This window comes from Taudactylus pleione, unplaced genomic scaffold (assembly GCF_031769625.1).
Source record: "Taudactylus pleione unplaced genomic scaffold, aTauple2 ptg000114l, whole genome shotgun sequence".
NCBI classification, from domain to species: domain Eukaryota; kingdom Metazoa; phylum Chordata; class Amphibia; order Anura; family Myobatrachidae; genus Taudactylus; species Taudactylus pleione.
Genome location: NW_028284516.1, coordinates 25,061,228 through 25,087,402, shown reverse-complemented (window position 1 = coordinate 25,087,402; position 26,175 = coordinate 25,061,228). Strand labels below are relative to the sequence as shown.

The window sequence follows — 26,175 nt, the reverse complement described above, 5'->3', positions numbered from 1 at the left end:
GGTATGCGTTCGGCATCCCGGCGGTCTGGATGCTGACGCTCCTATTACCTTCCCCCCCTGGGTATGCGTTCGCCATCCCGGCTGTCTGGATGCCGTCGCTTCTATTACCGGCACCGAAATCCCGACGCTGATCAGAAGCCCGGTGCCTGCATCCTGACCACCGGGATACCGAAGGTAAGGTAAGTATGCTAGCCCTTTCGGGATGCCAGTGTCGGGATTCTAACAGCCGGGATCCCGAGCGCCGGCATCTCTTACCGATTCCTGACCCTCAATATATCTACAATGACTCATAGCAAGTCCAAACCACTGAACATTTAAACAGGAGCATCAACTGAAATACAATAAACAATCATATTGTTTAATTATTTTTTGTTTATCTTTTACAAACATATTACATTTTCACACTCACCCTTCCATATCTGTTTGCATAGGATCCTGTCAGTAATGAATGGAAAACAATAATAGTCTCATCCAAATCCCAAATGAATACTCTCTGAAAGTATAATACAATCATAATATAAGTATATATTATAAAAATCCAAAACACAATATACTGCATTACTACCATCACACATTGTGTGACTTCATTTGTGATGTGTATGCAATTGATATATAATTTTACCTATACAGGATATTTATAGCTCAGTTTGACCAATATGTGATATTTGATACATTATTAACAAAAAAACAGAATGTACAACAATTGATCAATAAAATATTTTATATCCACTTTATGTAACCTTCATTGCAAATGAGTCAGAAAATGTACTTGTTAGCTGAAACAAAACCAGGCATAAGGGAATTGAGAGTACATACAGTATGTAAAACAAGGATCTAGAGCACAAGTTCTATAAGAGTTTTATATAAGATGGAACAAATGCATACATTTTTAGTTTGCAAGCCTCTTCAAGCAGGGCTTTCCGATCTTTTGTCTCAATGTATATCCCTCTATAGTTAATTAATATATGCTCATTTTGTTTTTTGGCAGTTCACAATTAATGTGACAATAAGTAGAGTATAACAGGTAAAAAAAAGCAGTAAACATATAAAAAGCTGCCAAATGTAAGGCAAAATCCACAAAAAAAATGTAAATTAAAATATACTAATATTTTAATTTAGCTGTAGAACCTCCAATGTGAATATTGTTAAGCAGATTTGATAATGAAAATACTTTATTGTTCTTAGGTTACTGTATGACATACTTCAAGGTCAGAGTCTGGAGGCGGGGATGGGTTATTATTTCTTCTTCCTCGTCCTCGTGATTTCCCGTCTGACACCCGCCGCAATCGATCAGAATCTGAATCTTTAATAGGCGTTGACGGACTATGGATTGTGCTGTATTCGACTTAGAAAAGAAAGAAAAAAAGAACTCACTTGGACAGTTATTTTAGACTTTTTTGGGGGAATTTATTTATTACAAAACAATCCGCACACCATCTACAGTATGACAAATAGGCTCTATTATTTTTTCCCCATAAAAATTAAACTTGGAAAACATTAGTAAGTGCAAAATAACTAATATGTGCGCATGCAGGAAAATAACAACTTCCCCAATCCATTGTATACATTCAAAATAACTGTCATCTATCTGCTCCACATTGGTGAAATTAATTTAAGTGACAACGGTTTGAAATTACAATTGAAAATTTACAGTTGGTTACTAGCTTCTGGAGCCTTCCCAGACTCCTTGAAAAATCGGTCTGGTCCTTAGAATAGTCTATTTACTCCAAAATGCTATGCAATTTTGTCACTATTAATAATGTGGAAGTTTGTGCGGAGAATAGAAAATGCCAGGTTTCCTGTTGTCATCAGCCGATGGCTTCTGAATATTCATTATAAGCGGGGTGAGCCTTCCCTGCTCACTGCAAAGCTAAGACGATCATATTACAGGCGATAAGCATACAACCTTGCCAAAACCCTTTCCTAATACAAAGGTTACCTAGCAACAACATAACTGCCTGACAAGGAAGAAACCAGTGAATAAAACCATAAGGGCTACAACTGCAAAATTCATACGCGTCAAATGAAGGACAACAAATCTCCAAAATGAAATAAGTGAAAATAGTAAAGTTCTGCCTTTCGGTCAATCTCAATGTTCAAAGGGAACACTTTTTAGAAACCTGATTTCGACCATGAAATGTAATCTGCTCTTAAAATTCTACAGTGCAATTTGACAACATGAAATATTTGTGTATATAGTTAACTACTTTCATGTAATATTCTCTGTTTTAAAAAGTGAAGTGCAGTGGGCACACTGAAAAATTGTGGGGCCGTGAATGAAGACAATCAGTATTACTTTGCTCAACACTTAACCCATCATAGGAAAGGCAATGCATTACATTTTATAAGGGCTGTCCCACCTCCTACATTTATGCTCTGTGGAAGATGAGACATATGGCGTGCCACCTGCACCACGGCCCCCAACTGCTAGGGAGCTGGAACACACCTAAGAGTGGAGGAGAAGCCGCTTGGTGGCGGGAACGGGGGTAAGTATGAGGGAGGGATGGAAGGGGGCAGGATAGAGCAGGGCAGAGGTGGAGGCCGGACAGAGCAGCAGAAAGGGGGCGGAGCAGGACAGAGTGGGGTTGTACATTACAGAGTTGCAAATTGTCAATAAGTAACAACTGAAGTTGCATTTTAAATACCAGGTGCCAGTAAAATATCAGATATCATCTTGACATTTGATAATAACACACATGAAGTATACCAGTGATGTTGAGATGTTATGATGTCTATTCATTATTAATATAGATGGCCCCATGAGTTACGTATATATAACTCAGGGCCTGATTCAGAGCTGGACGCTATTTGCGCTCGCTCGTTCAGAAAAAGGGGCTGGATATTTAAATAGAGCGCTCGCTCTTTGCGGTCTGTTGATGCCTCTATGTCTGATCGAGCGAACGAAACATGCGCTCGCTTTTTTAAAAAAAATGCCCCCTGGCCACTCGCATCCTACGTCATCTCCGCTATTTATTAGATTAATCGAGTACATCGAAAGGCTTATGAACTGCTCGCAGTGCTTGTGGTTGGATTTTCCTACCGCAATCATGCGAGCAGTTCAGGCTAAAAGACAACCAAGTGACGTGGTCGATGACGCTGCTTTGTTAATTATGCACACCCTTAAAATGCCCGTTTTGACTGTTTGGCACGCCTGCGTTCGGATCTCCACTCCCCGTTTTCAAGCACCTTCCCCTGTTACCACCCACAAACGCCTCATTCTGTCACTCAAATTAGCAGGCATTCGCTATTTTGTGAGCACACAATTTCCGACTGCAATGATTGGTTCGCGCATGCGTATTACAACCCATACGCATGCACAGTTGTGCGAGCATTGCTCAGAGCGAACGAGCGGCCGCTTACGAGCGGCTCTGAATCAGGCCCTCAGTTTGAGGAGCGGCGGCAGACACAAATCCACCGGAGCAATCCAGCATTGCTCTAGTTGCACCATGAGCCACACTTTTGGCAGTAATTAGAACTTGAAGCGAAGAATGTTTACACTGCTGGACCTCCTTCCAATAGAATGAGCAGGGAGCTCGGTGGGCTAAGGCCATCTGAATATGGCATCAGTTCCCGCAAGCAAAAGCTTTCCATTTTCTGAGAGTGATGAACGGAGTGCGGCCACCCCGGAACAGAAATGTTGAGTGGATCTGATACATAAAACGTGCGGAAAAAAACTATTACTGCATGTATAACGGACCCGGTCACCTTGATGAGTAAGCCCCTTTGTATGCTTGGAATCCATTTGTACAATCCCAAAAATTACTTTTGTTGTAAATTCTTTAACGTTAGTTTTGGAGAAAATTTTATACCGCGGAATGATTGTGTCATCAAATAAATTCAACTTGTCAGTACATCTTCCTAAACGTGAAAAAAAAATTTACTGAGAAGATTTGGCCATCTTGCAATATTTTTGGATTTAGTACAAGTAAAATGCTAGACAGATAGCAAGAAAAGTCAGAATGTCGGCAGCCAGAAAGTCGACATAGGATGTTAGGGTTAGATTAGGTCTATGCTGCAATTAGGGTTTGGGTTAGTGTAACATATACATGTAATATCCCATTGCTGACATTGTAACTGTCGACATTCTGGCAATGACAACATTGTGTCACTGTCGACATTGGGCATGTCAATATGTTAAATATGTACAACCTGAACATGTCAACATTGTGGAAGTTGACATGCAGCCCAATGTATTGGTGCCATGGCAGAATTCGATATAGAGTGATTACTGGAAGTATCATTTTCACTTGTGTCAACCACACCTGACAAGTGGGCATGAGTGTAAAGCATTATGGGTAGTGGGCACACCCCTTTTCTATACTCCTACAAGTTCAAACTCTTCCTGGTTGGCCAAAAAGCTGTATGGCATTTTGAACTAATGTAACCGTGTATGATCTACAGCTGAGCATTTATTAAGTGATCTTTTTTTTCCCGCATATGTAGAATTTCATACAAATCTGAGCAGATAAAGGGGGACATACAATTAGCCGCGATAATGTGGTAATGTTTTGCCGCTAAGTTTTCCCACCCTTCATGTGCAAGTTCCGCTTGTCGTGTCTATGCGCACACCTGTTTTTTGCACGATTCAATTCCAAAAGTTATGAAGCAGCATTGGTTTTACCGGTGATAAGTGTAGGCGAAAATGGGGAAATTTGCCTGTACCCCAAAAAAAGGCAAAGTGATATTAGATAACAGTATAGAAGTGTATTAGTGGCCCTAATAAAAGTATTTGAGGTTCTCAAATTGTGTCAAATGGCTGTTTTATGCATATTTTAAAAGTAATCAAATAATGATTGAAAGCAAGTGTTTTTGTCAAAATAAATATTCCCTTCAAATACACCTGTAGCTCAAAGGCCAGATTTATCAACAAGTGATTTTCTTGTTATCACTCGTATCTAATCGTATATGGTGCTCTGACCAATCAGCTCCTAACTGCCATTTTTCAAACACATGACAGCTAGGAGCCAATTGGTTGGAGCACCATATAAGATTAGTAACGAGTGATAACAAGAATATCACCAATGATAAATCTGGCCCCTGGTTCTGGGGGCAGTGTTTTCACGGTAGACATACTAAAAGGTTTCCTCAGCAAAACATACGTTTTACTTTAAGTTCTTGCAAAATGGAATATAAAAACTTCCATCCCACAAGAGTCTTGTTTCGCAGACTACCTCCTGACTACTTACTATGGAATGTACATTTTTCACAGCCAACTGGACCACAGACATTCAATGTACCCACACATGCTAAGGCTTCGGCAAACATTGCGTGCAACAAAACAGATCTTACTATTCTATACTTCATTAAAATCGTTCTATCTATATACACCGATATGAATTAAAATATCTTTCTATATCTGTTTCTCAAAGCATGTCAGAAATACCCCAACAGGCCAAGATTTATAAATACTTTTCTCTGTCACATGGGTTAAGTTAAATATAATGATCCACTATACCAGCATTCATTCCTGAGCAGTGATCGGACAGAGGGATCTTTGTAAAGATAATAGTCGCCCGTTTGCTAACATTGAATTCAACAGCAAAAGGTGCGCTAAATTATAACAACCAATCAGACACTTGCGTTCATTGTCTAATTGCACTAGACAGATACAAGCTAACTGCTGATTAGCAATTTGTCTAAAACATTTTTGTACCAAATCACTATCTTGCTTTATGTCAATAACCATACATAGTTTAGTATCAGCACCAAATATGGAACCTTACACTGCAGGCCATCTACAAGGTCATTAAAATAAGAACTCTGTGGTACACCACTAATTACTGTAGCAGAGTCTGAATGTGCTCCATTTATAACTATGCTTTGCTTTCTATCCTTCAACCCGCTTGTTAGCCATGTACTGTACACATACTTTTCCACCTAGATCTAGTATAGTAAAGAATGCTTTTGCAAAAGCCAAAGATATAACACGACTTTCACTACCAAATCTGTTGATCTGTACAGAAAGACACGCTGGCCACACACAAATCATGCAGCATCATCACTGAGCGGTCTCACCACACATGCAGAGGAATGATTTAGCAATGTTCTGATTTTTGGGGACGAATGGTGGACTACAAAGGTTAGCATGCAAAGTGGGCAAACAATAATCATGTTTGCCTGCTCATGTGATCATTATCCGCCAATTACACATTTCCTAATGCTTAATTATGATATCATGATAAAATTGCTAGACGGAGTTTTAGCAGGCAGAGCAAATGTTTGGTAACTACAATGTTGCATCAATTAGCTATATAACAACCAAATCGCGTGTGGCCAACTTTAGTTAGAATATGGCTAAGGAATTTGGTAAAAAATACTAGTGAACAAAATGTCTATAGACTGGGTTGGACATGATTATCGGATAGAGATATTATTATTTAATAACAGTTGTTTATATATAGTTTATATTTATATTTATATTACATTTATATTCCACAACCCTTCCACAACCCTTTACAGAGAATATTTAGTTATTCGCATCAGTCCCTCCAATCTATATTCCCTACCATATGCACAGACAAACACATATATACACTAGGGCTAACTATTTTATTCGGAATCCAATTAACGTTCTTTTATAATTGTGGGAGGAAACCAGAGCGACTGGAGAAAATTAGAGACGTGTGGATCCGGATTTCTAAAATCTGAACACACTCAAATTTATTTAATTCCGAGTAGAACCGGGTCAAGGTTCGGATTCACTTTTGTGACCCGATGCGAATCTGTTGCCGGTTCGAAACTGGAATTTACAAACCGAACTCGGGTTTTGGATTTGGACAATTTAGCTGTTTATATCGATTTTTAATCATATTTTATAGATTTTTTTAATTGATGTTTGCAAAACCAAAACACAAAGATGAATCCAGATCCAAAACCAAAACATGGGAGTCTGCGCACATCTCTTGAGAAAACCCATGCAAACATAAGGAACCATACAGATTACACACAGATATGGTCTTGGTGGGAATCGAACCCAAGAACCCAGAGCTGTGAGGCAGTAATGTTAGCCAATGTCAATTGGCCAGATTATGCACTTAGCGATTTTGTGAACGATTGAACGACAACAATCATTTGAGCGTTCAATCATTTGCAAATCATTTGCAAATCATTTGCATATCGTTTGCAAAAATGTCTAAAACGACCAGCGATGTGCATGCCCGCTGGTCGTTTAGACATCTATGATCTCTCCAACATGCTGGTCAACCTGACAATATCATCAGGTTCAGCATGTTTCCAGATGATTGATGACCCTGCACTGAACGTCTGCTCGTTCAGTGCAGGCTCATCACACAACTGACAAACGACTGCACGATTACAATGTCGTAATCGTGCAGTCGTTTTCAGATCTGGTAGTGGATAACCCCCTTAAGATAGCACCAATTACACAAGCCAACTGCTGCATTGACATAATTAAAGCATTATGTTACTAGACAAGTATAAGTTGTAGAACGTTGTGATTTTCAAGGCAATTCCATGTCCTGCACATATGGTCATTTTTATTAGAAAGGAGTGCTCACACACACCAATCATCACCTTCAACAGCAGCATCGATTAGGAAGCATACTTGAAGCACGCAAAGAGACTGTTGGTTCCCCTGCTGTTTTTGGATTCAAATAGGAAATAATATACTCTCCACCAAGTCATAAGAAACAGCTAAGCCAGCTAGCAAGACCCCCTGCTAGAAGGGATAGCAGACATACAAGTGGCAGCCAGTATGGTGTTGGGAACTTAAAACTAGGCCCCAATCAGCTGTTCCTGATGACTAGAAGTTGGGTGTTAGCTTATTTTTACAAGCTCTGTTTCCTGAAACAACGACCAATCTGGGCACAGAAAACCCAGTGACTTGTGTCTTAATAGCAACGCTGCAGCTGTGCTCTCATTTACAAGTGGACTGAATCTTCTCCCCTGCTGGGCACCAACACATAGTATGTATATTTTTGCAAACCAACTTTTGATGGACCTTTCAACTGTAATCTGAGGCAGTACATACAGTAATGCTGGGAAATGGGGCACTGTAGGAAGCAATTCAGTTTTTAGTATAAATAATAAATACATATATGGAACTTCTTAGTAAACTGCACAATAAGGTAAAAAAAAAAAAAAAACATAGGGCAATAATATCCAACTATCTTAACCGTGTCAGCACAGAGGCACAATGGTTTGCTTTGCTATCTCAAATCATGGGTTTGATTCCAACCAGGGCTATATATGTGTGGAGTTTGTATGTTCTACCTGCAGGCACTCCAGTTTCATCCCACAATCTAAAAACATACTGGCAGGTGGAAGCCTAAATGACTATACATACAGTATATTCCCTGTATAGCTCTGCATAATATGTGTGCACTATATAAATGCATAATACTGAACAATTTATGTAACCTTTTAACACGTAGTAGTCTTTTGCCCTATGTACATCCGGCTGGCAACAGAGAGCAATAGATTACGGTGAGGCAGATAATAAGGTTACAAGCAACATCAAATATGGGCATGGTATAAATATTATATGTATACATTTGCGTATATATCAAAATGCCTTTCATATTGGTTCAAATAAAAAGACTAACTAACATAGTAGCAGGGGATGCAGCAGCTATGTTACCTGCAACTGGAAGAGCCCGCCTTCTTTATCAAAGTTCCATGGGCCTGATTCAGAATTGCACGCTAATACTGCTGCTGCTGCATCTGTGTACGCAGCTGCTAAGCAAAAAATATGCACATGTCGCAATTGCCGGGAGCTGTATTGAGACGACACCGGCGGCTTTGTAAATCCAAGCACCTGAGTAAAATGTTGCAGCATCTGCATACAAAGACGTAGCATCGGCCGCCAATCATTCGATTGTCGCAGTCCTGAGTAAGCCTATGGTCCTGCAGAATGGCTTCTGGAGCTGAAACGCTGGGGCCATATTTTTTGAATACACGCTCGCAGTCGCAGGGTGAGACACGCCATCGAAACTGTTGCGACACCCCTGCATTCCTTGCCGACACGCCACCAAATGTTCCCTGAATGTCAATCACACTGCAAATAGTCGCTGCGAGTGACTATAATAATGTACCTTAATGCATGCTCAATGCGACTCAGACATAATCGCTGAACTGCTAAAACATTAGCATAACGTTCACATCTGAATACCCCACGCATATAAAATGATTTACATTTTTTCCTTGGGTGGCACACTCTACGTGAACCCCTCTGTGTTTTTCAGCCATGTCTACATAAGGGATTTAGCATATGTAGTCAAAACTGCAGGATGGAACGTACAAGCCAATAAATAAAGTCATCCCTACTGTAGGTGGCTAACCCTTCCAAATACGGGATTCTAATATATTCCTCTTTATAAGCATTTAACTTTTACAGTAGTAAATACTAAAATAAAATAGACAAAAGGTGGATTATTTGAGGGAGAGTTGATAACAACTATATATTATAAGCCAATACGTATACAGTACAGTATATTGTCAGACAGCAGAGCGGCATTAATGACCCCAGCTGATAAATGCTAGAACACCTACCTGGGGAGGGATCGGTCACTGCTTGGCTGGGGACACCAGACGGAGGTTCTTGCAGCTGGTATGTTGCAGTAGTGGAGGGAATAGTGGGGCTTGTGTTGCTACTGGTCATATAATGTGACGGATACGGTGAGCTGTTATAATACTGCGCATATTGGCTCTGGCCAAAGTTGGGATAAGATGGATATTCCTAGCGCACAAATAAAGCAACAAAGCAAGTTTTTGTTAGACATGTTGCTACTTCAGAACAAACATTCCAAAACCTAACTACAAGCACATGGTAACATAGCTCCCCACATGGAATACATTGGCTGGCCTGCTGGTGCATAATAACAGATAAACCGTACTGGACTTGAAGGCTTTAAATGTGCCACAAAACGCATCTATTAAAACATGATCTGATATCCACATGCACTACCAGCGTACATGGGGGATGCCAAACACATGGTACCTCTCTGTCGCATTACAGAAACATTTACTGCAGTACATCTGTCAGCGAAAGAATTAGGCCTGGATTTATAACACGGCATGTAGAAACACTTGGAGGTTGGAAGGACAATGTCAGGAGTCAGTGAGGTAAAAACACACAAAAAATGTGGAAGAGTGAAAAAAAAAGGCTTCTTGTGCTCAACTGAAATATCTCTCTTTCCCAAAATTTACCTGCTGGGAGCTATTAAATCCAGTTGAATTTGTGAGTGAATTGCTTCCTGCATAGATTACCGATGCTGTGGTGAAACTGCTCCCTGAAATGAAAGGAGAAAATGCTTCAAATTACTGAAATGTGTATTCACGCAGACCTCCCAGCCTGCAACTTCAATAGGCTCCATGTGTCCTGCTATAACAGCAGCGCTGCTCCTGACATGTACAAGTAAGCGACAAGTCCTGACGACTGCATTAATGTGGAAAGGGCACCCGCTCAGATTGATGGTTCCTGACTAATGTATGACTGGGCCCTGATCTCCGTTCAGACGGTTTAACGTAGCTGCAGTAGTCAGGCAATTATGTAGCTATCAATATCTTTAAGGACCACCAGTAACAGACAGCTAGAAATAATGATAGAAAGAAGGCAATAAAATGGTGACATGTGAACAAATGGTACTGTATGGTGACCAATAGCAACCAATCAGATGGGTGCTTTCATTTTCTATATGGCATTAGAAAAATGATAGACTCTGGTTGCTATGGGTTACAATAAATTTGTGCATGTTGTGCCAAATCAGCAGGAAAGTACTTTGTGAAATGTAACATTGGTTTTTAAATGTGTTATATGTAATAGAAATATAATTGCTAAATGAGTGGGAAATATGAAGTGCTAGTGAACATTAGTAGCACAAAGAAATTAAAATAAAATGTATTGGCAATTTCCAGCAATATAAAAAATGCTAACAAGAGTAATTACCAACAAGTGGATTGAAACATGTGCCTGCCTGCCAATCTGACCTCTTGTTGTCGTGACGATACTATGATTCTGCCTCTCCTACTAATACCCCTTTTACACCGGAGCTAAAACCCGGGTTTTTGAAGGGTTAACCCGGGCAGCTCCCTGGTGTAAAAGGGGAGAGAGTTGGATCGCCGGGTCGAGTGATCCTGCAAACCAACCCAGGTAACTAGCAGGGTTTAACACGGGCTTAGCACGTGAAACCCTGCTGTGAGAACAGAGCCCTCCGAGGCATGATGACTTGGAGTGCACTGCTATCCGGCCGATTGGTCCGGCTTCAGTGGCGCTTGGAGATGACGTCATCTCCAAGCTACCACTTTCACTCCGCAAAAGCCGGGTCTATGCAAACCCGACTGCAGTGTGAGCGGCGCTGACTCGGAAATATCCCGAGTCGGCGCCGGCAAAATTCCGGGTCTGATCCGGATAGGAACTTTGTTCCAACTCCGGGTCAGACCCGGAATTTAGGTGGAAAAGGGGTATAATTTCCAGCTACAAGAACCTGGTCTGAATTAGTTGAATGAAGTCAAATGTTTTTTTTTTCTGTATCAACTGTTTTGACTATTTCAGCATAAAGATTAGAGTCTATTATTACACCGTGAAAGCGGCCAAGTTTGCATATACAAAATCCCTTTAAATAGAAATCATTGTGAAAATATCTGAAATTTAGTTTAGAAATAAAAGTATATAACCATAATATATTCATTATTAATTGAAGAAGTGTAGCCATAAACCATCCCTTCCGAGCTTCCACAGATCACCCAGCCGCAAACACTGCAGATGCCACTGGCCCTGCATTAGAATGCATGGAATGTGACATAGTCAGAAATAGACTCAAGCTGTTTGCATAGTAACATTCAGAGCATTTATCTGTTTGGTCATTGGCTCACACATCCAGTGCATGCAATATTCCTGTCCCACATTGCCATATGCAAATATTAAAATATATTTATAGTGCAAAACAAACCCTCTAGCATAACCTTTTCTGCCTGCTTCAAAATGCTCTGCTTACGATTATCCCACTGAGTAGATTACCTGTTGTAGTACAGGTAACTGCAACTCTGAGTTTCCCACTTAATTCACTATTGCGGTTAGATGCGCTGAAATAATGAATGAATTGATTGGATCAATGCAGCACAGGTAAATGAAGTGGGATGTCTGGGCGCAGAGCATTTTGTTACGAGGGAAAAGTGGTTGTGAGTCACAATAACTGCAGAACACTTTGTGTATAGTATACCCAGCCAAATGTATTCTCTAGTTTTCTCCTCCGGAAGTTCAGGAGCTCAGAGAATTGGGAACGGTAGTCCCTATTTCCCTTGCCTCACTCATAAGCTTTTTTAAGCCTTTCTGGGGTTTTATTGTTAGTAGAATTCTATTTAAATGACCAGACAGCTGTATTATAGCATATCTGAAATATCTGGCATAACCAGGTATTTGTGGGCCCCATAGCAAACTGTTGTAAGAATCTCCATGCCTCTACCACTGCAACTTACTGAAGCTCCCTCTACTGATCAGCCCATGGCTGTTCTCAAAGTAAACAATAGGAAGCTTCATACACTGCTATTATTTTACTATTATTATTATTATTATTATTATTATCCTTTATTTATATGGTGCCACAAGGGTTCGGCAGTGCCTTGCAAAGTACATAAACAAATGAGATCACAAGAAAAACAGTTATTAACAGTACAAACAAAGCAGGACAGGGACATGGTTTACAGCAACCAAGTGTTAGGTGCCGTTGTGGGGAGTTAGCAGTAAATGATAATATAAGTAAGGGAAGCACGTGAGGGAAGAGGGCCCTGCTCATGACAGCTTACATTCTAAAGGGGAGGGGCAGACAAACAGGGGTGATGGGGTAAATAGTGAGCAAGGAGCATGGAGCAATGGGTTAACTTCCTTTTGGTTAGCAGACAGTGCTCGATTTATAGAGGGAGCATCAGTAAGCTGGAGGAGGTTAGTAGCTGGAAGAAGTTAAACACTTTTGAGCCTCAGAGCAAGATTGTAAGTCCTCTATGGATTCCCCCATAGCAGCCGCACCCACTACTACATAGAAACATAGATTTTGAGTACCTCTTGGCCCATCTAGTATGCCCCTATTTTAACCTACTGTGGTAGTAACGGCTGTGGAGATGAAAAATATTCTACGGCTACTATGCTGCTCCCAAGATTCCAGGCTGCGTAGCAGCTGCAACTGCTGCTACCCCTAGTGAAAATACTTCAGATACTGTACAATCCCACTACAAAAATATCGCTCTGGCTCTACTCTTAATGAAGCATTGCTTGTTATGCCATCTGTTTTCCAAACCCTAGGTACTTAATCTATGGTACATGTACCCCAAGAGATAAATTAGGGGTATTTCAGTCTGTTATAGATAACTAAAAGTAACATTACAATTGTTGGTAAATAATAAGATATATACATAACTATTCATAAGGGGATGTTATTTAAGTATTGGTATACATTTATTCAAATTAGGCAATACTTTAAATTTATACGCATTAGAGAATACTTAGTGAAAAAAAAACACATGGACAGAACCTATTTAAAAAAAGTTGACAAAATATATTATAAACCTGTGAGTGGTTTTCAAACTCGGTCCCCAGGATCCCAAACAGGACAGGTCATGTTTTCCAGGTCACCTGTGGATCTATACAATATGACAGTTGGTAGTTGGTAATACAACTGTGCGCCTGCCAGGTGGTCTGGAAAATGTGACCTGTTTGGGGTCTGAGGACTGAGTTTGAGAACCACTGCTACAAACAAGTCATTAAGAGTACTTTTTGCCCTAGATAAACCTACAGAGGACTTTTTTGAATTTATTTCAATAGTAAACCCATAAAAAAAAATTATTACATTGCATGCACGTGTTCAGATGTATGAAATAAAATACGAAATGCATAAGCTTCAATGCCTTGTAAATAAATATTTTGGATATGCAACAGAAAATATTTCAGATAGCTCATTTATGCTGTAGCACAGAGAAAGAAACCAATCAAATATTTATTTGATCAGTTTAATAGGCCTCAAAACTGGCCACAAACACAATGATCTGTAACATTCAGTTATATCTTAGCAGTATTATGAGCATCTGCCGCTCTTTAGGTCTGTTGGTGACACAAATATACGTAATGATGCAGTAACACAAAATTAGCTTTCATACGACTGTGGTTTTAGTACTTGCTTGTTTTATAGTGATAGCAAATGAATTAAAGAGCAGAGAATGATGTAATTATGTAAATCTAAAAAAAATTGTTTCCTATGGTCTTACTTAGTCACCAATTAGTACTCTTAAACGGTTCTCTACAGCATATATGTTTACCTGTTACTGAATTTTTTTTTCACATTTAAATTCATTGTCTTCTCTGATCTTTACCTTGTCCCTAATCATAATTTCATACATCTCTACTGCTCTGACTACTCCAATGTGAATGTCCCACCTTCCAGTCAATATAACTACCATCAGCTGCAGCTAGACACTGGTAGTCACTGGGTACACTAAAGCTTATGTAAGTGAGAAAGGACCTACTATATAAGAAAGCACCACGAGGACATCCCTCAGATCCAACAATGCACAATGGGGTAATCATTCTGAATCCAAATTAGATTTGATTGAACAGAACTGAAAATCAGATTGGCCAATGACCTGATCTCTGACCTGAAAGCAATAAGTATCCAACTAGGATCTGTTTCTAAGAAATACCCAAACAGCCTGGTCTGTGATATGTTATCCTGCATGCATGTGGCTGTACTAACAGACAGATGACTTTGTGTTTGTCAGCCATTAAACACAAATATATTCCTTACACAATTACCTTTTTTCTGGAAACTGTATATTATATATATATATATATATATATATATATATTATATATGAACTGTATAGATATTATATAGTGAATATGCAATATATATTTCATTTATACGGGTTGGGTACAGGATCCCGAAGCCGGCATCCCGACTGTTACACAATTCCGATATCTAGCAGTAAGTACCTTGACCCTACCCCTAAGCTTAACCCGCCCTCCACGCAGCCTAAACCTAACCCTACCCCTCGCCACCTAACCCTAACCACCCCCCCCACAGCCTAACCCTAACCCTCCCCCTAGTGCCTAGCCCTTACCCTCCCCTTAACTTCGATTCTTACCGGAATTCTGACTGGTGTCGGGATTCCAGCACCAGCATTCTGAGCGGCGGCATCCCGACAGCCAGGATCATAACTACATCCATATATATATATATATATATATATATATATATATATATATTATATATATATATATATATATATATATATACAGACACACATGCACAATGCATGTGTATATATATATATAATATATATATATATTTATATATATATCTATATATATATATATATATATATATACTTCTCAGAAAACTGCCAATCAGTGAAATATGTCTAATGGGTGTCTATCTTTCAAGCTGCTAAAACACCACTGTTCTGTCTCTAAGCTTTGCTCTTGTAGTAGTACTATAACATCTCGGATTGAAGCCAAGACCCCTGAGGACTTTTGTGCTACAGATTCTTATAATAATAACGGGTGGATGAACTTTTGTTTCTGAGCTGGATGCTGTGGACCTGATGCTTATTTGGGACTTGGTATATTTTATTACTAAATGGAACTCTAAATTGCTTAGAGGTTTTTATTTACCACTGAACTTGCAGTTCCCTATAAGACTGCAATTTGTTTGTTTTAGTTATACCGGCATACTATTGGTATACAGTATATTAATAAAACTGTATTTTTCATTATAAATGGACATCCATCTAATTCAGATTATTATTGTAGTTTATAATTTGAACTTATGTATAAATTCAATGTCTCCCACATGCAAGGAATAGAGAAAGGGATTGAGGTAGGGGAGTGAACCAAGACAAGCTTATAAAACGGATCTAAGAAAAGTTGATCTGCAGCCTATAAAATAAAATGCAATTCGCCAAAACAGTTTTGTATGTTAACATTATAGTAACACGTAAAACTGCAAACATAATATTTTTTATGGTGTGTGTGACATAAGCAGAAATGTGTCTTTGTTCCCAGCAACATTTTGTATACAGCTCATATTAAAGAATAATTATCCGTACAGCAACACAGTTTGGCTATTTGGAAGGCCTGTTTTTTTTTTTGTGACATCTACTGGGATGGTTACAATATAAGTCTCACTTTGAGATCTCGAACAGAAGTTCATTTGCTTCCTATAATCAGGGTCCTTGCCATGGGCAATGTCTATCATCAGTGCACAATATAGGAGGCAGAAGTTAGTGTAGTCCTCTGGGGAACGCTCTATGAAGGCCAGATGGGCTCTTTAATCCTAGATCTTTTTTCCTTTTCACATTTGCTGCCGTTCAGACATCATTTGCACTGTTTTTAAAATGTCTCTCTCGGTTCCTGGCCATTAGACACAAACATAAAGTACTTTCCCGAAAAATCTGTTTTCATTATAGTCCTAGCAGAGGAACAGTTTGCCTTTAGAATGACTGTCTACAAACTTTTGTGAGATATATGTGATTTAGAATACTAGATACTTTTTCTATCGTATAAGATCTTCAGGCATGCTGCAAATAAATGGTGTGACATAAATAATAAAATAAATATGTATATACAAAAGAACACACAACAGTTCTATATTTATTGTGCAACAATATCAGTTCTTGCATAATTGTTCTTATATCCACATAAGCAACACCAGGAATCCCTTGAGTCAAACAGGGACCTCAAAACAGAGCAAAGATTTAAAGGTCTCCCTCAGATAATAACAACACATTTCTCTGCTAGAACAAAGGAAATAGTCTGGTTTCCAGAAAAAAAAACTATTTTAATTTTATAAAGCAGTAACATACAGTAGAGCCAAGATTATCCAGGGTAAATGGTGCAGAGGTGCCTGCATAATCGAAATCATGGTTAATGCGAAAATACATGTACAGTACTGTATTTACTGGTCTTCATGGACACTGTTTACTCTGCAGAGCTAAAGTGGAAAGACAAATACAGTATGTAGGGGTGTACATAGAGGTGCAGGGCAAAAATGAAAATGTGCAGCCTTTCTTGGACTATTATAGTACCATGGTGGATTAAAAAAATATGTACAGTATACATTATGCAAATATGTACAGTATACATTATACAAATGTACAGTACATAATTTCAGCTGCCCGGTTAATCTGCACCATGATTAATATGATCCTGAATCATGATATTGATTTCTACTGTATTTTATTTTTTGTACAATAGGAGTTAAAATACCAAAATTGTATTGAAAAAGTTAATAAATAATTAAAACATAGTGACATGCAAATGTGCGTTTGTCATTTTTGTAGTACACTATTTATAATGTTTTATGTATAATAGGTATTAACTTGTGAGTTTACATTTCCTTCCTTCTGTTCCCTGGAAACCTGTTGGCTGAATGTCCAGGAAGCCAAAGCCAAAATAAAAGTAATTACTACTGTTTGGCAAAATGTTATGCACACACCAATGCAATCATCAAGTGCCTCTTCCTTTTTCCACTATTTAATGAGGAGGGAATGCTTGGGACAGTGTATGGAAAAGGAGCTCACTTTTAACTGTGTTTTAATGTAACTTAAAATAATTAAGTAGAGTCTAGGTACGATGTTCCAAATTATGGAAACACCCTTTACCTGGAAATCCCTAATAACAGAACTGTATATGTACATACTGTATATGTATACACACTCACACAGTTATTTGTACTAATAGTGGCTAGTGACAACAAATAAACAAAATAAAACAATGAAAGCAGCAAAAAAAAAACAACAAACAAAATACTCTAAAGTATCCAATAATAAAACAATGACTTGGTTGTTGAGTTACAGAAAACTATACTCAGTGATATCCTAAATAAATTGCTCTAAACAAGGTAAAGTATTCATTATTTCTATCTAGCCCGTTGAAAGGCACCTTTAGGAACTGCATCAATTGTTTGCAGTTCAACCATCTGTAAAGCAGATCAAGCAGAGTGTGCTCACTTAAGGGAGCCTGTATCAGATGGTCAGACCAACAGCTCTGTGGATGCTCAGCTAACAGTTCAAAGGTACAGAGACCCCACCAGATTCTGAGAAACCCAGGATCAATATGCATTAAGAGAGAAAGACATGCAAAGCCAGTTATATCATAGCTCAGGCACAAATATATATATATATATATACATATATATATATATATTATATATATACATATATATATATATATATATATATATATATAAACTATCATTGTTATTACAGAAAGTTCTCACCCACCTTGCATTTGGTAACTGTATGGTGCTTGTCCTGGTTGAGGAGCACTGAAGCTTGTACCATAGCTCTGAAATCCTGCTTGTCCCGGTGATTGGGACTGTGGTAACCCTCCTTCCGTCTTGATGCCTGCCCACAATGCACCTAAATCAGTTAGTGACATCAGATGCTTGTGTACAAATACAGCCAAGAAACAATGACAATGCTGCTGAATTGAGTCAAAAACCATATCACAATAGATAGAATGGGAATATCTTTTTTTGGAAACATAACATTAAAGGATACTGAAGAAACTGCAACTTGTTATTCAATGCTGAACATGTATAAACTATTTTACCAAATACAATAAAGTATGATGCACAACCTCAAGTTCCAATGTGGGTATCTTTATATTCTAGCCTTTTATTTTCGATAAATGTATGAGATAAACCTTCTCAAAGATGATATCATACAGTAGAGACTATGAAGTTGCTAAGGAAAGCAGAGAAGGGCTGGGGAAGAGGTGGCCAAAATTGACCCTTGAGCCAACAAATGTATAGTGTCCAGTTACATAATTATTATGATTCGGTACCAGAACTAAAGACATTAAATGACACTTGAAAGAGGTGATGTATGATGGTTGCTCTATTACATCTGCTCCTTACTCTTCAGGAATAGAGAGCCTGAAAGTGTCACAGTCTGTACAGAGAGACCAGGTATTCCTGCTGGGGCCCAGGAGGTCTCTGCCAGAGGATGCTGGGAGAGGAAACTGAATAATGGCTGGACAGCAACAGATGACCCACACGCAGTATATCGAGGTCATGCTGTAATCCAAATCCTTCACTTTATGAAGATATTCAAAGCAAATGGGAAAAAATATGTCTTTCCAAATACAGCCTTTTAGAACATTAATATATATTACAGTTTGCTGAAAAGGTCTTTATTTGTCTGTCAAGAAAAGCTACAAGGTAGAGTGGAAAGAGTGACACATAATTAATGACAGCTTAGAGTAAGGCAGACAGCCTACCGTAAGGAGGGATTCCATAGGGCTGTCCTGGTTGGGGGTACGTGGCATATGCTGAGGTTTGCTGCATTCCTGTGGGGAATGGAGTCTGCCCATATGCAGCCATGGATTGTGAGGAAGGGGTGGGCAGAATATGGGGATAAACTCTGCTATTAAAAATACAGAAATAAGAAAAAAAAACTAGTTGTCAACATCTTAACATCAACTCAACTACTAAACAAAAGAGGTATAGAGTTGTAAAGGTTATTATCATTCTCAGGAAAAGTGTGGAGTAATTAAATAAATACAGATTCCATTTATTATACGGAGTCAGTAGGTAATAAACAGTTTCACTTATTAAAATGATTTGTTAATGTACATCATTACATAGGTACATAACTCACCCAGACCTTTGTACTGCCTCATGCAAAGACCATAAATGTATTGTCAGTGGAAGAAAGTAAGGAAAAAGAAAACAGAAGAAAGAGTGACCCAGAATGTGAGAGAGATGATGATGAGGAAGACAGAGAGAAAGAGTGAGAAAGATAGTGATGGAGAGAGAGAGAGAGCGGGAGAGAAAGAAAAAGAGAACGAACGACAAGGGGAGAGAGAGAGAGAGAGAGAGAGAGTTGCCCGTAACATAAAATCAGGTACTAGCTGTCATGTTATATATAGGCTGTGCTAGAAATATGCAGTTAAAAGCTGATTGGTTGCTATAAGCAACTTTTCCACTTTCTCTCCCAGATTTAAGAAATCTCCCCCATAGAGAGCGGGGGAACAGAGATAGGTCTAGGGGTTTCTTTAGAAAACGAAGTAAAGGCTATTCTCTAGTATTTTTGCTGGAGAAAGCCTTTCATTTTGGTTCTCACTATTTAGTGAAAAATAAAGTTGCAGATTAATCAGTGATTTCTCCATCTTTTTTTTTCTGTAATAACTGCTGCAGTCCCCATAGGTCTCATAAACTGTATTTAAAAAAATGAAAAAATGAGAGAAGCAAAGTTTCTAACACATAACGCCATCTCTGGATGGTCTTATGTGAGCCCTGAGAGGAGATAAGTAGGAAGAGACCATTCCTGCTCTCTCCCATACTGCAATGCACCTCCCGTCCGAAATGAGGAAAGGTTGAAAGGGGAAATAAGGCGAATGGATATTATAGAGGTATTGAAGATAATGGAGATAGAGGAAAATCTGGAGAGAGGGTTAAAGATGGAAAATGGTATTAAAGGAGATGCAGGACTGAATTGTATAAAATAAATGATGTACAAGGAGGTTGTGGAGAGATGTGAGAACTAGGATTTAAAGGAGACAGACCAGGCTTCAGCAATATTGATTTTTAAATTAAATGCTGGGGATCAGGTTTAGTTAGAGGTTTCAAGAGTTTGGAATGGTATTTATGTTAGCAATGATGGTGACATATAATTAGCATTTTTCCCTAGACCACTTAGCCCCTCCCCCCATATTTGTGTGTCTTGTCTGTAGTCTTTGCCTACTTTCCCCTTTGTTTTACTTTTTGTTTTACTAGTGTTTCTCTTATCCTCTCTCTCTCTCTTGTGTCTCTCTAGTGTGTCTGTTGCCCTACCATTCCCCTGTGCTTTACTATTTTCAGGCTCTCTCGTTACCCCATCTAGTGCATCAGGGTCTGTTGCCCACTTTACCCTTTGGCTTATTTTTTTCCAGTGTTTCTCTCTCTTTGATGTAGTGTGGAGAGGAAGTATAGTAATGTTTTACATAGAGATGTGAAGTAAGAGATCAATAAAAACAACTATAATCATGTAATTTTGTCCTATTTACATGCAATCCAAAACATGAGTTTGTTTTTAAATCCGAGTTCCGAACTGACGGCAGACCCGGAATGGGACTTGGTTCAACTTGTAAACCCAAATAACTTTGAACTGGGACTCGGTTCAATATGGAACCCCTAAGTTTGGGTGTGTTCGTATTTTAGAAAAACCGAACTGCACATCTCTAGTTTTACAGTGTAGTGTAGCTTATAGAGGGGTCAGTAATGTAGTGTAGCTTATAGAGGGGTCAGTAATGTAGTGTAGCTTATAGAGCGGTCAGTAATGTATCGCAGGGTATAGAGGGTTCAGTGATGTAGTGTAGGGTATAGAGGGGTCAGTGATGTAGTGTAGGGTATAGAGGGGTCAGTGATGTATCGTAGGGTATAGAGGTGTCAGTGATGTAGTGTAGGGTATAGAGGCATCAGTAATGTGGTGAAGGGGATGGAGAGTTCAGTAGTGTAGGGTATAGAGGAGTCAGTGATGTAATGTAGGGTATAGAGATTTCAGTAGGGAAGGGTATAGAGGGGTCAGTGATGTAATGTAGGGTATAGAGGGGTCAGTGATGTAATGTAGGGTATGGAGGGGTCAGTGATGTAGTGAAAGTTATAGAGGGTTCAGTGATGTGATAAAATGTAAGGTATAGAGGGGTCAGTGATGTAGTGTAGGGTATAGAGGGGTCAATAATGTAGTGTAGAATATAGAGGGGTCAGTAATGTAGTGTAGGGTATAGAGGGGTCAGTGATGTAGTGTAGAATATAAAGGGGTCAGTAATGTAGTGTAGGGTATAAAGGGGTCAGTAATGTAGTGTAAGGTATAGAGGGGTCAGTAATGTGGTATAGGGTATCAGTGATGTAATGTAGGGTATAGAGAGTTCAGTAATGTAGGCTATTGATGGGTCCGTATAAATACTAATCCCAAGTACTTAGTACACTGTTATTAAATTAAAATGCAAAATACAGGAATAAGTACATAAGCTGTGTAAAGAAAAAAAAAAAGGACGCAATGTTCAGAGGGCCGATATGAGTGACCCATGCCATGCCTTGCACCACATATCATGAGGCTTAAACTGAGATATGTAAATTTTTTATATGGGGGGTGGCACCAAAGGAAATTTTAGCCCTAGACTCCACTTGGTCTAGAACCAGCCTTGCCGGGAGGTGCATACACACAGGGTGCATGTTGTCATTCGCCTCTTCAAAGGACGACACTGGGCTCTTTTATCACCTCACCTGGACAGACCTTTCTTGCTAGGTCTATCCAGCATCTAAAAAAATTCTAAATATGATGATAAAAGGAAAGTGAAAAACTGCGATGTTTTATAGCACTTTTCACTTTGCTTTTTAAATAGAGCTTGTAGTGAGAATGAGGGGAGAGATAGTGATTAAGAAGCAGGGCCGTAGCTAGGGTAGTGCGGCCGGTGCCATGGCACAGGGCACCACAGGTCAGCGGGCGCTGTTTGGGTCTGTCAAGTTTCTGTTTATTATCATTATTGCTTGTAGCTTCCTCTTATTTCATCCCCAGCATCTCCTGGCCTCTCCTATCTCTTCCCTGGCCCTTCCCTGAGGCCATGGTCCTTTTTTGGGTGCATAATGTCCCTTTGAAAAATGAGGGGGGCGCCAATGCTCTTTCTGGCACAGGGCACCAAAAAGTCTAGTTACGGCTCTGTTACGAAGCATACTTACCTACTCTCCTGGAAGGTGCGTTAGACTCCAAATTTGTTGGGCAGTCCCCTGCACCCTCGGAAGAGTTGGCGAATCGGGATCTAGTTAAGATGCCGGCGGATGGGATGCCGGACATCAGGATACCAACAACCATCAGAATGCCAATGCCGGTATCCCGAAGGGATCAAGATACCGACGCCGGCATCCCAAAGGTAGGTATGCAGGTTAGGATTTGGCCGGATATGGGAGGGTTAGGTTTAGGGACCTGCCTGGGTGGGTTAGGGTTAGGCACCACTCGGGAAGGGTTAGGTTTAGGGTGCAGGAAGGGGGGGTTAGGGTTAGGCACCACCGGGGGGAGGTTAAGGTTAGGCACCACCAGGGGGGTTAGGGTTAGGCACCACTGGGGGAGGGTTAGGGGGGGAGAGGGGGAGGGTTAGGCCACTTACCGCCCCCTGTCGGGATGTTCACCATCGGGATGCCGGTGTCGGTCTTCTGACTGTCGGCATCCCATCCGCCGGTAAATCATGCCAATTCAGATGAATCTCCCTCATCCCGCGCACTTCCTAGTTAAGTGGGCAGGATGGGGAGATAATTACCAGGAATTGCAGATTTGTATGGAAAGGATGGGGCTAAAATCACATCATTTTAATCCCTCCACTTCCCAATGGATCCGCGAGTTGCAGCATTTTGCCACTAAGGACATGAGAGCCCATCCCCAGAGCAGTCAGCTGCATCTCCTCTCCGGGCTTCTCCCAGAGAGGAGCACTTCAAATTCAGCAAGTATGGGAAGAAGGGAAAGATAGTGGGGAAGATGGGGAGATAGAGCATTAGCGTGGGAAAGACATAATGAGGAAGAGTGGAAGAGAGAGTGAGTGAGAACAGTGGGGGAGAGAGATAGTTGGGAAGTGAGTGAGAAAGAGGAGGAGAAAATGAGATAGTGAGGAAGAGACAGAGACTGAGTGATAATAGTGACAAATAAGTGAAAGAGAAGAGAGAGAAAGTGAGTAACTGGTGGTGAGAGATAGTAAGGAGGATGGAAAGAGTGAGTGCTAACGACAAATGGATGAGAGAAATGGAGAGAGTGAGCAAGAGAAAGGAAAAAATGAGAGATAAAAACAAAAAGAAAGAGAACAGAAAGAGAAATGAATGAGAAAGAGGGCAGAGAGAGTGAAAGTGACAAATGGAGGTAGAGAGAAGAGAGAGAGTAAATATCGGATAGAGCATTAATAAGGGGGAGATATAAGGAAGAATGTTCTAAGGAAAAATGTGGCCGCAATGTTCACTGAGACGGATCCAATCGCATCCCTCCCAGTGTCCCCCGTGGCGTTCATGTCATACGAAGTATGCGCAGAAGGACTTCCAGGTCATAAACCCAAAAGTCCTGTCACCGCAAAGGACAGCTCTTTTCGGAAGAGCTGTCTTTTGTGGTTTTAATTGCAATTCTAGGTACATACCGGCATTATTAACACCTGTATGTACCCGAAATGTGATGCGTAGTACATCCCGGCCATAGAGAGATAAAGTGGGTGAAATAGAGTGAATAGTAGAAAAACCAAATGAGCTGGAGTAACAAAAGAAAGAAACAGAGAGGGAGAAATATAGAAACTGACAATAAAAGAGAAATAGACAGAGTGAGTTAGTGATAGAGAGGACGTCAGAGTGAGTAAAAGCGGAAGCCTAATGCCTTTCCTGTCTTTCAGAGCACAACAGTACAGTATATTACAAGCTATCTAATAATGAACTGGCAGACATACACGAAAATACACAATGACAGGTTTATGGTGCCATGTGTTTATTTCATCACTACACAAAAGTATGAAATCTTACTTGGATGGGTAGATCTGAGGGGAAAACTGGTGTGTTTGTCTGGGGCTAAATCCACTGCTTCCAATAACTCCACATAGAGAAGGGAAAAGGGAGATGAAAACAAATCAAACACCCACACTAAAGTGAAACAAAAAAACACTAAATGTTCACCTCTTTCATAATAGTGTACAATGATGCCAGTACATATGGTAGACAGTACTGTTATTTATGTGTTTTTTTTTGCATATAACTACTTGAAATTCTTGGCAGGGAATAAACATTAGACCAGAATATAGAGGGCAGTGGCAGACCTACCCCTATTCGAAATGTTATCCACTTCTATTTTTTTAGTAGCAGCCCAGTGCCTATTGTCCATCCAAGGACTGCACTAATATCCATCCAGTTTAAACAGAATGAACAAGCAAACAAACACGAGTGATGTCAGCAAGCAATGGAGAACATTTTTACCTGATGATAAAAGTAACCCAGAACGCAAAATAAATGCAGACATAAAATGTGTCTTAAAAAATGTATATGGTCTACGGAAAGCCCACCAGAAGAGTTCAATGAGAAGCATCATACAATGGTGATGATAATTATTAGACATCAACTTTGCATCAGTTTTTAATTACCCCACTAACTTTTTTCAAGAATTTTTTTTTTTTTTTAATATTTTGAAATTCATGTCATGAACTCACTAGTTTTCCGTTTGTTTGTTTTCAAGAAGCACAAAAAAATCTGTTTCTGTTCCTGCTAATTACTCCAACTGACTTTTTTGTGACAACCCTCAAATGTTTCTGCTTCCATGAGCGAAAAAAATGTTAATATAAATTGGGAAATGTATTTATTTTATTTATTAACAGTTTCTTATATAGCGCAGCAAATTCCGTTGCGCTTTACAATTTGAATCAACATTAACATTATACTGGGTTGTAAAAGACATACATACATAAAAGACATACATAAGGGTCAGAGGGCCCTGCTCGCAAGCTCAGTTGCCTGCCAAACTGTGCTGTTGTTTAGCTGAACTGAGGGCTTTGGCACCTGTGTGTGACTTTTAAGTATAAGGCAAATCCCATCCAACCTTTTTGCATTACCAGTCTTGTATTTACAATTGGGATTTAGCAGAAAGCTGCATTACTAGTCTGTTATTGTGCACATGTAAGCCTTTTTTTAAAATTAAATACAGCATGAGGAACATATCAGTTAAATAACCATTTGATTGTAAAAATAGTTTTAAATGACAACTTGCTGATTCCTGAAAGGTAAACCATTAATATTAGGAGCTAAACATTTTTTATAGTATTACTTTGGCAGTTCAATGGTGATAGGAACTTCAATGCAATATCCCAGTGATGTATACTCTGATCTGATAAGGTCCCTCTTCAAACTTCCAGATAACTAAACAGCTATAAGTGCTTCCCAGCTTACAAAAACATTTGCTTGCCAAATCCTCTCCACTTGGAAAAACCATTAAAGGTAAAGAACACATAACGCAATATAAATGATCACTAACACAAATGTAAGCTCTACACTTATCTTATGGAGAACACCACACACACAACATCTTCTGTGAGACAGACATTCAATGACCATGGTACAGATATTTCTAGGCAATAAGGTAATATAGAGTCTTTACGCTAACCTTTGACAATATTAAATTTATAATTATGACCGTTTACTATTCTAGCTAATAAACATCCTATTTTGGATGTTTTTCTTT

General features: G+C 39.4%; 1 protein-coding gene across 20 annotated transcripts in view; it reads right to left on the bottom strand.

The window, feature by feature from the left end:
- EYA1 (EYA transcriptional coactivator and phosphatase 1) overlaps positions 1–26,175 on the bottom strand; it is a 103,996-nt gene that overhangs the window by 55,637 nt on the left and 22,184 nt on the right. For 9 of the 20 annotated variants that reach the window (XM_088471449.1, XM_088471447.1, XM_088471452.1 and 6 more), the window contains 7 exons: positions 24,474–24,540; positions 19,229–19,374; positions 18,229–18,366; positions 10,168–10,250; positions 9,511–9,697; positions 1,203–1,345; positions 410–493 (listed from right to left, as the gene is read on the bottom strand). In XM_088471449.1, coding sequence (XP_088327575.1) covers positions 410–493; positions 1,203–1,345; positions 9,511–9,697; positions 10,168–10,250; positions 18,229–18,366; positions 19,229–19,374; positions 24,474–24,540 — 848 coding nt within the window. The remainder of the gene's footprint in view (positions 1–409; positions 494–1,202; positions 1,346–9,510; positions 9,698–10,167; positions 10,251–18,228; positions 18,367–19,228; positions 19,375–24,473; positions 24,541–26,175) is intronic. The other 11 variants (XM_088471451.1, XM_088471455.1, XM_088471460.1 and 8 more) reach the window with 3 other exon arrangements.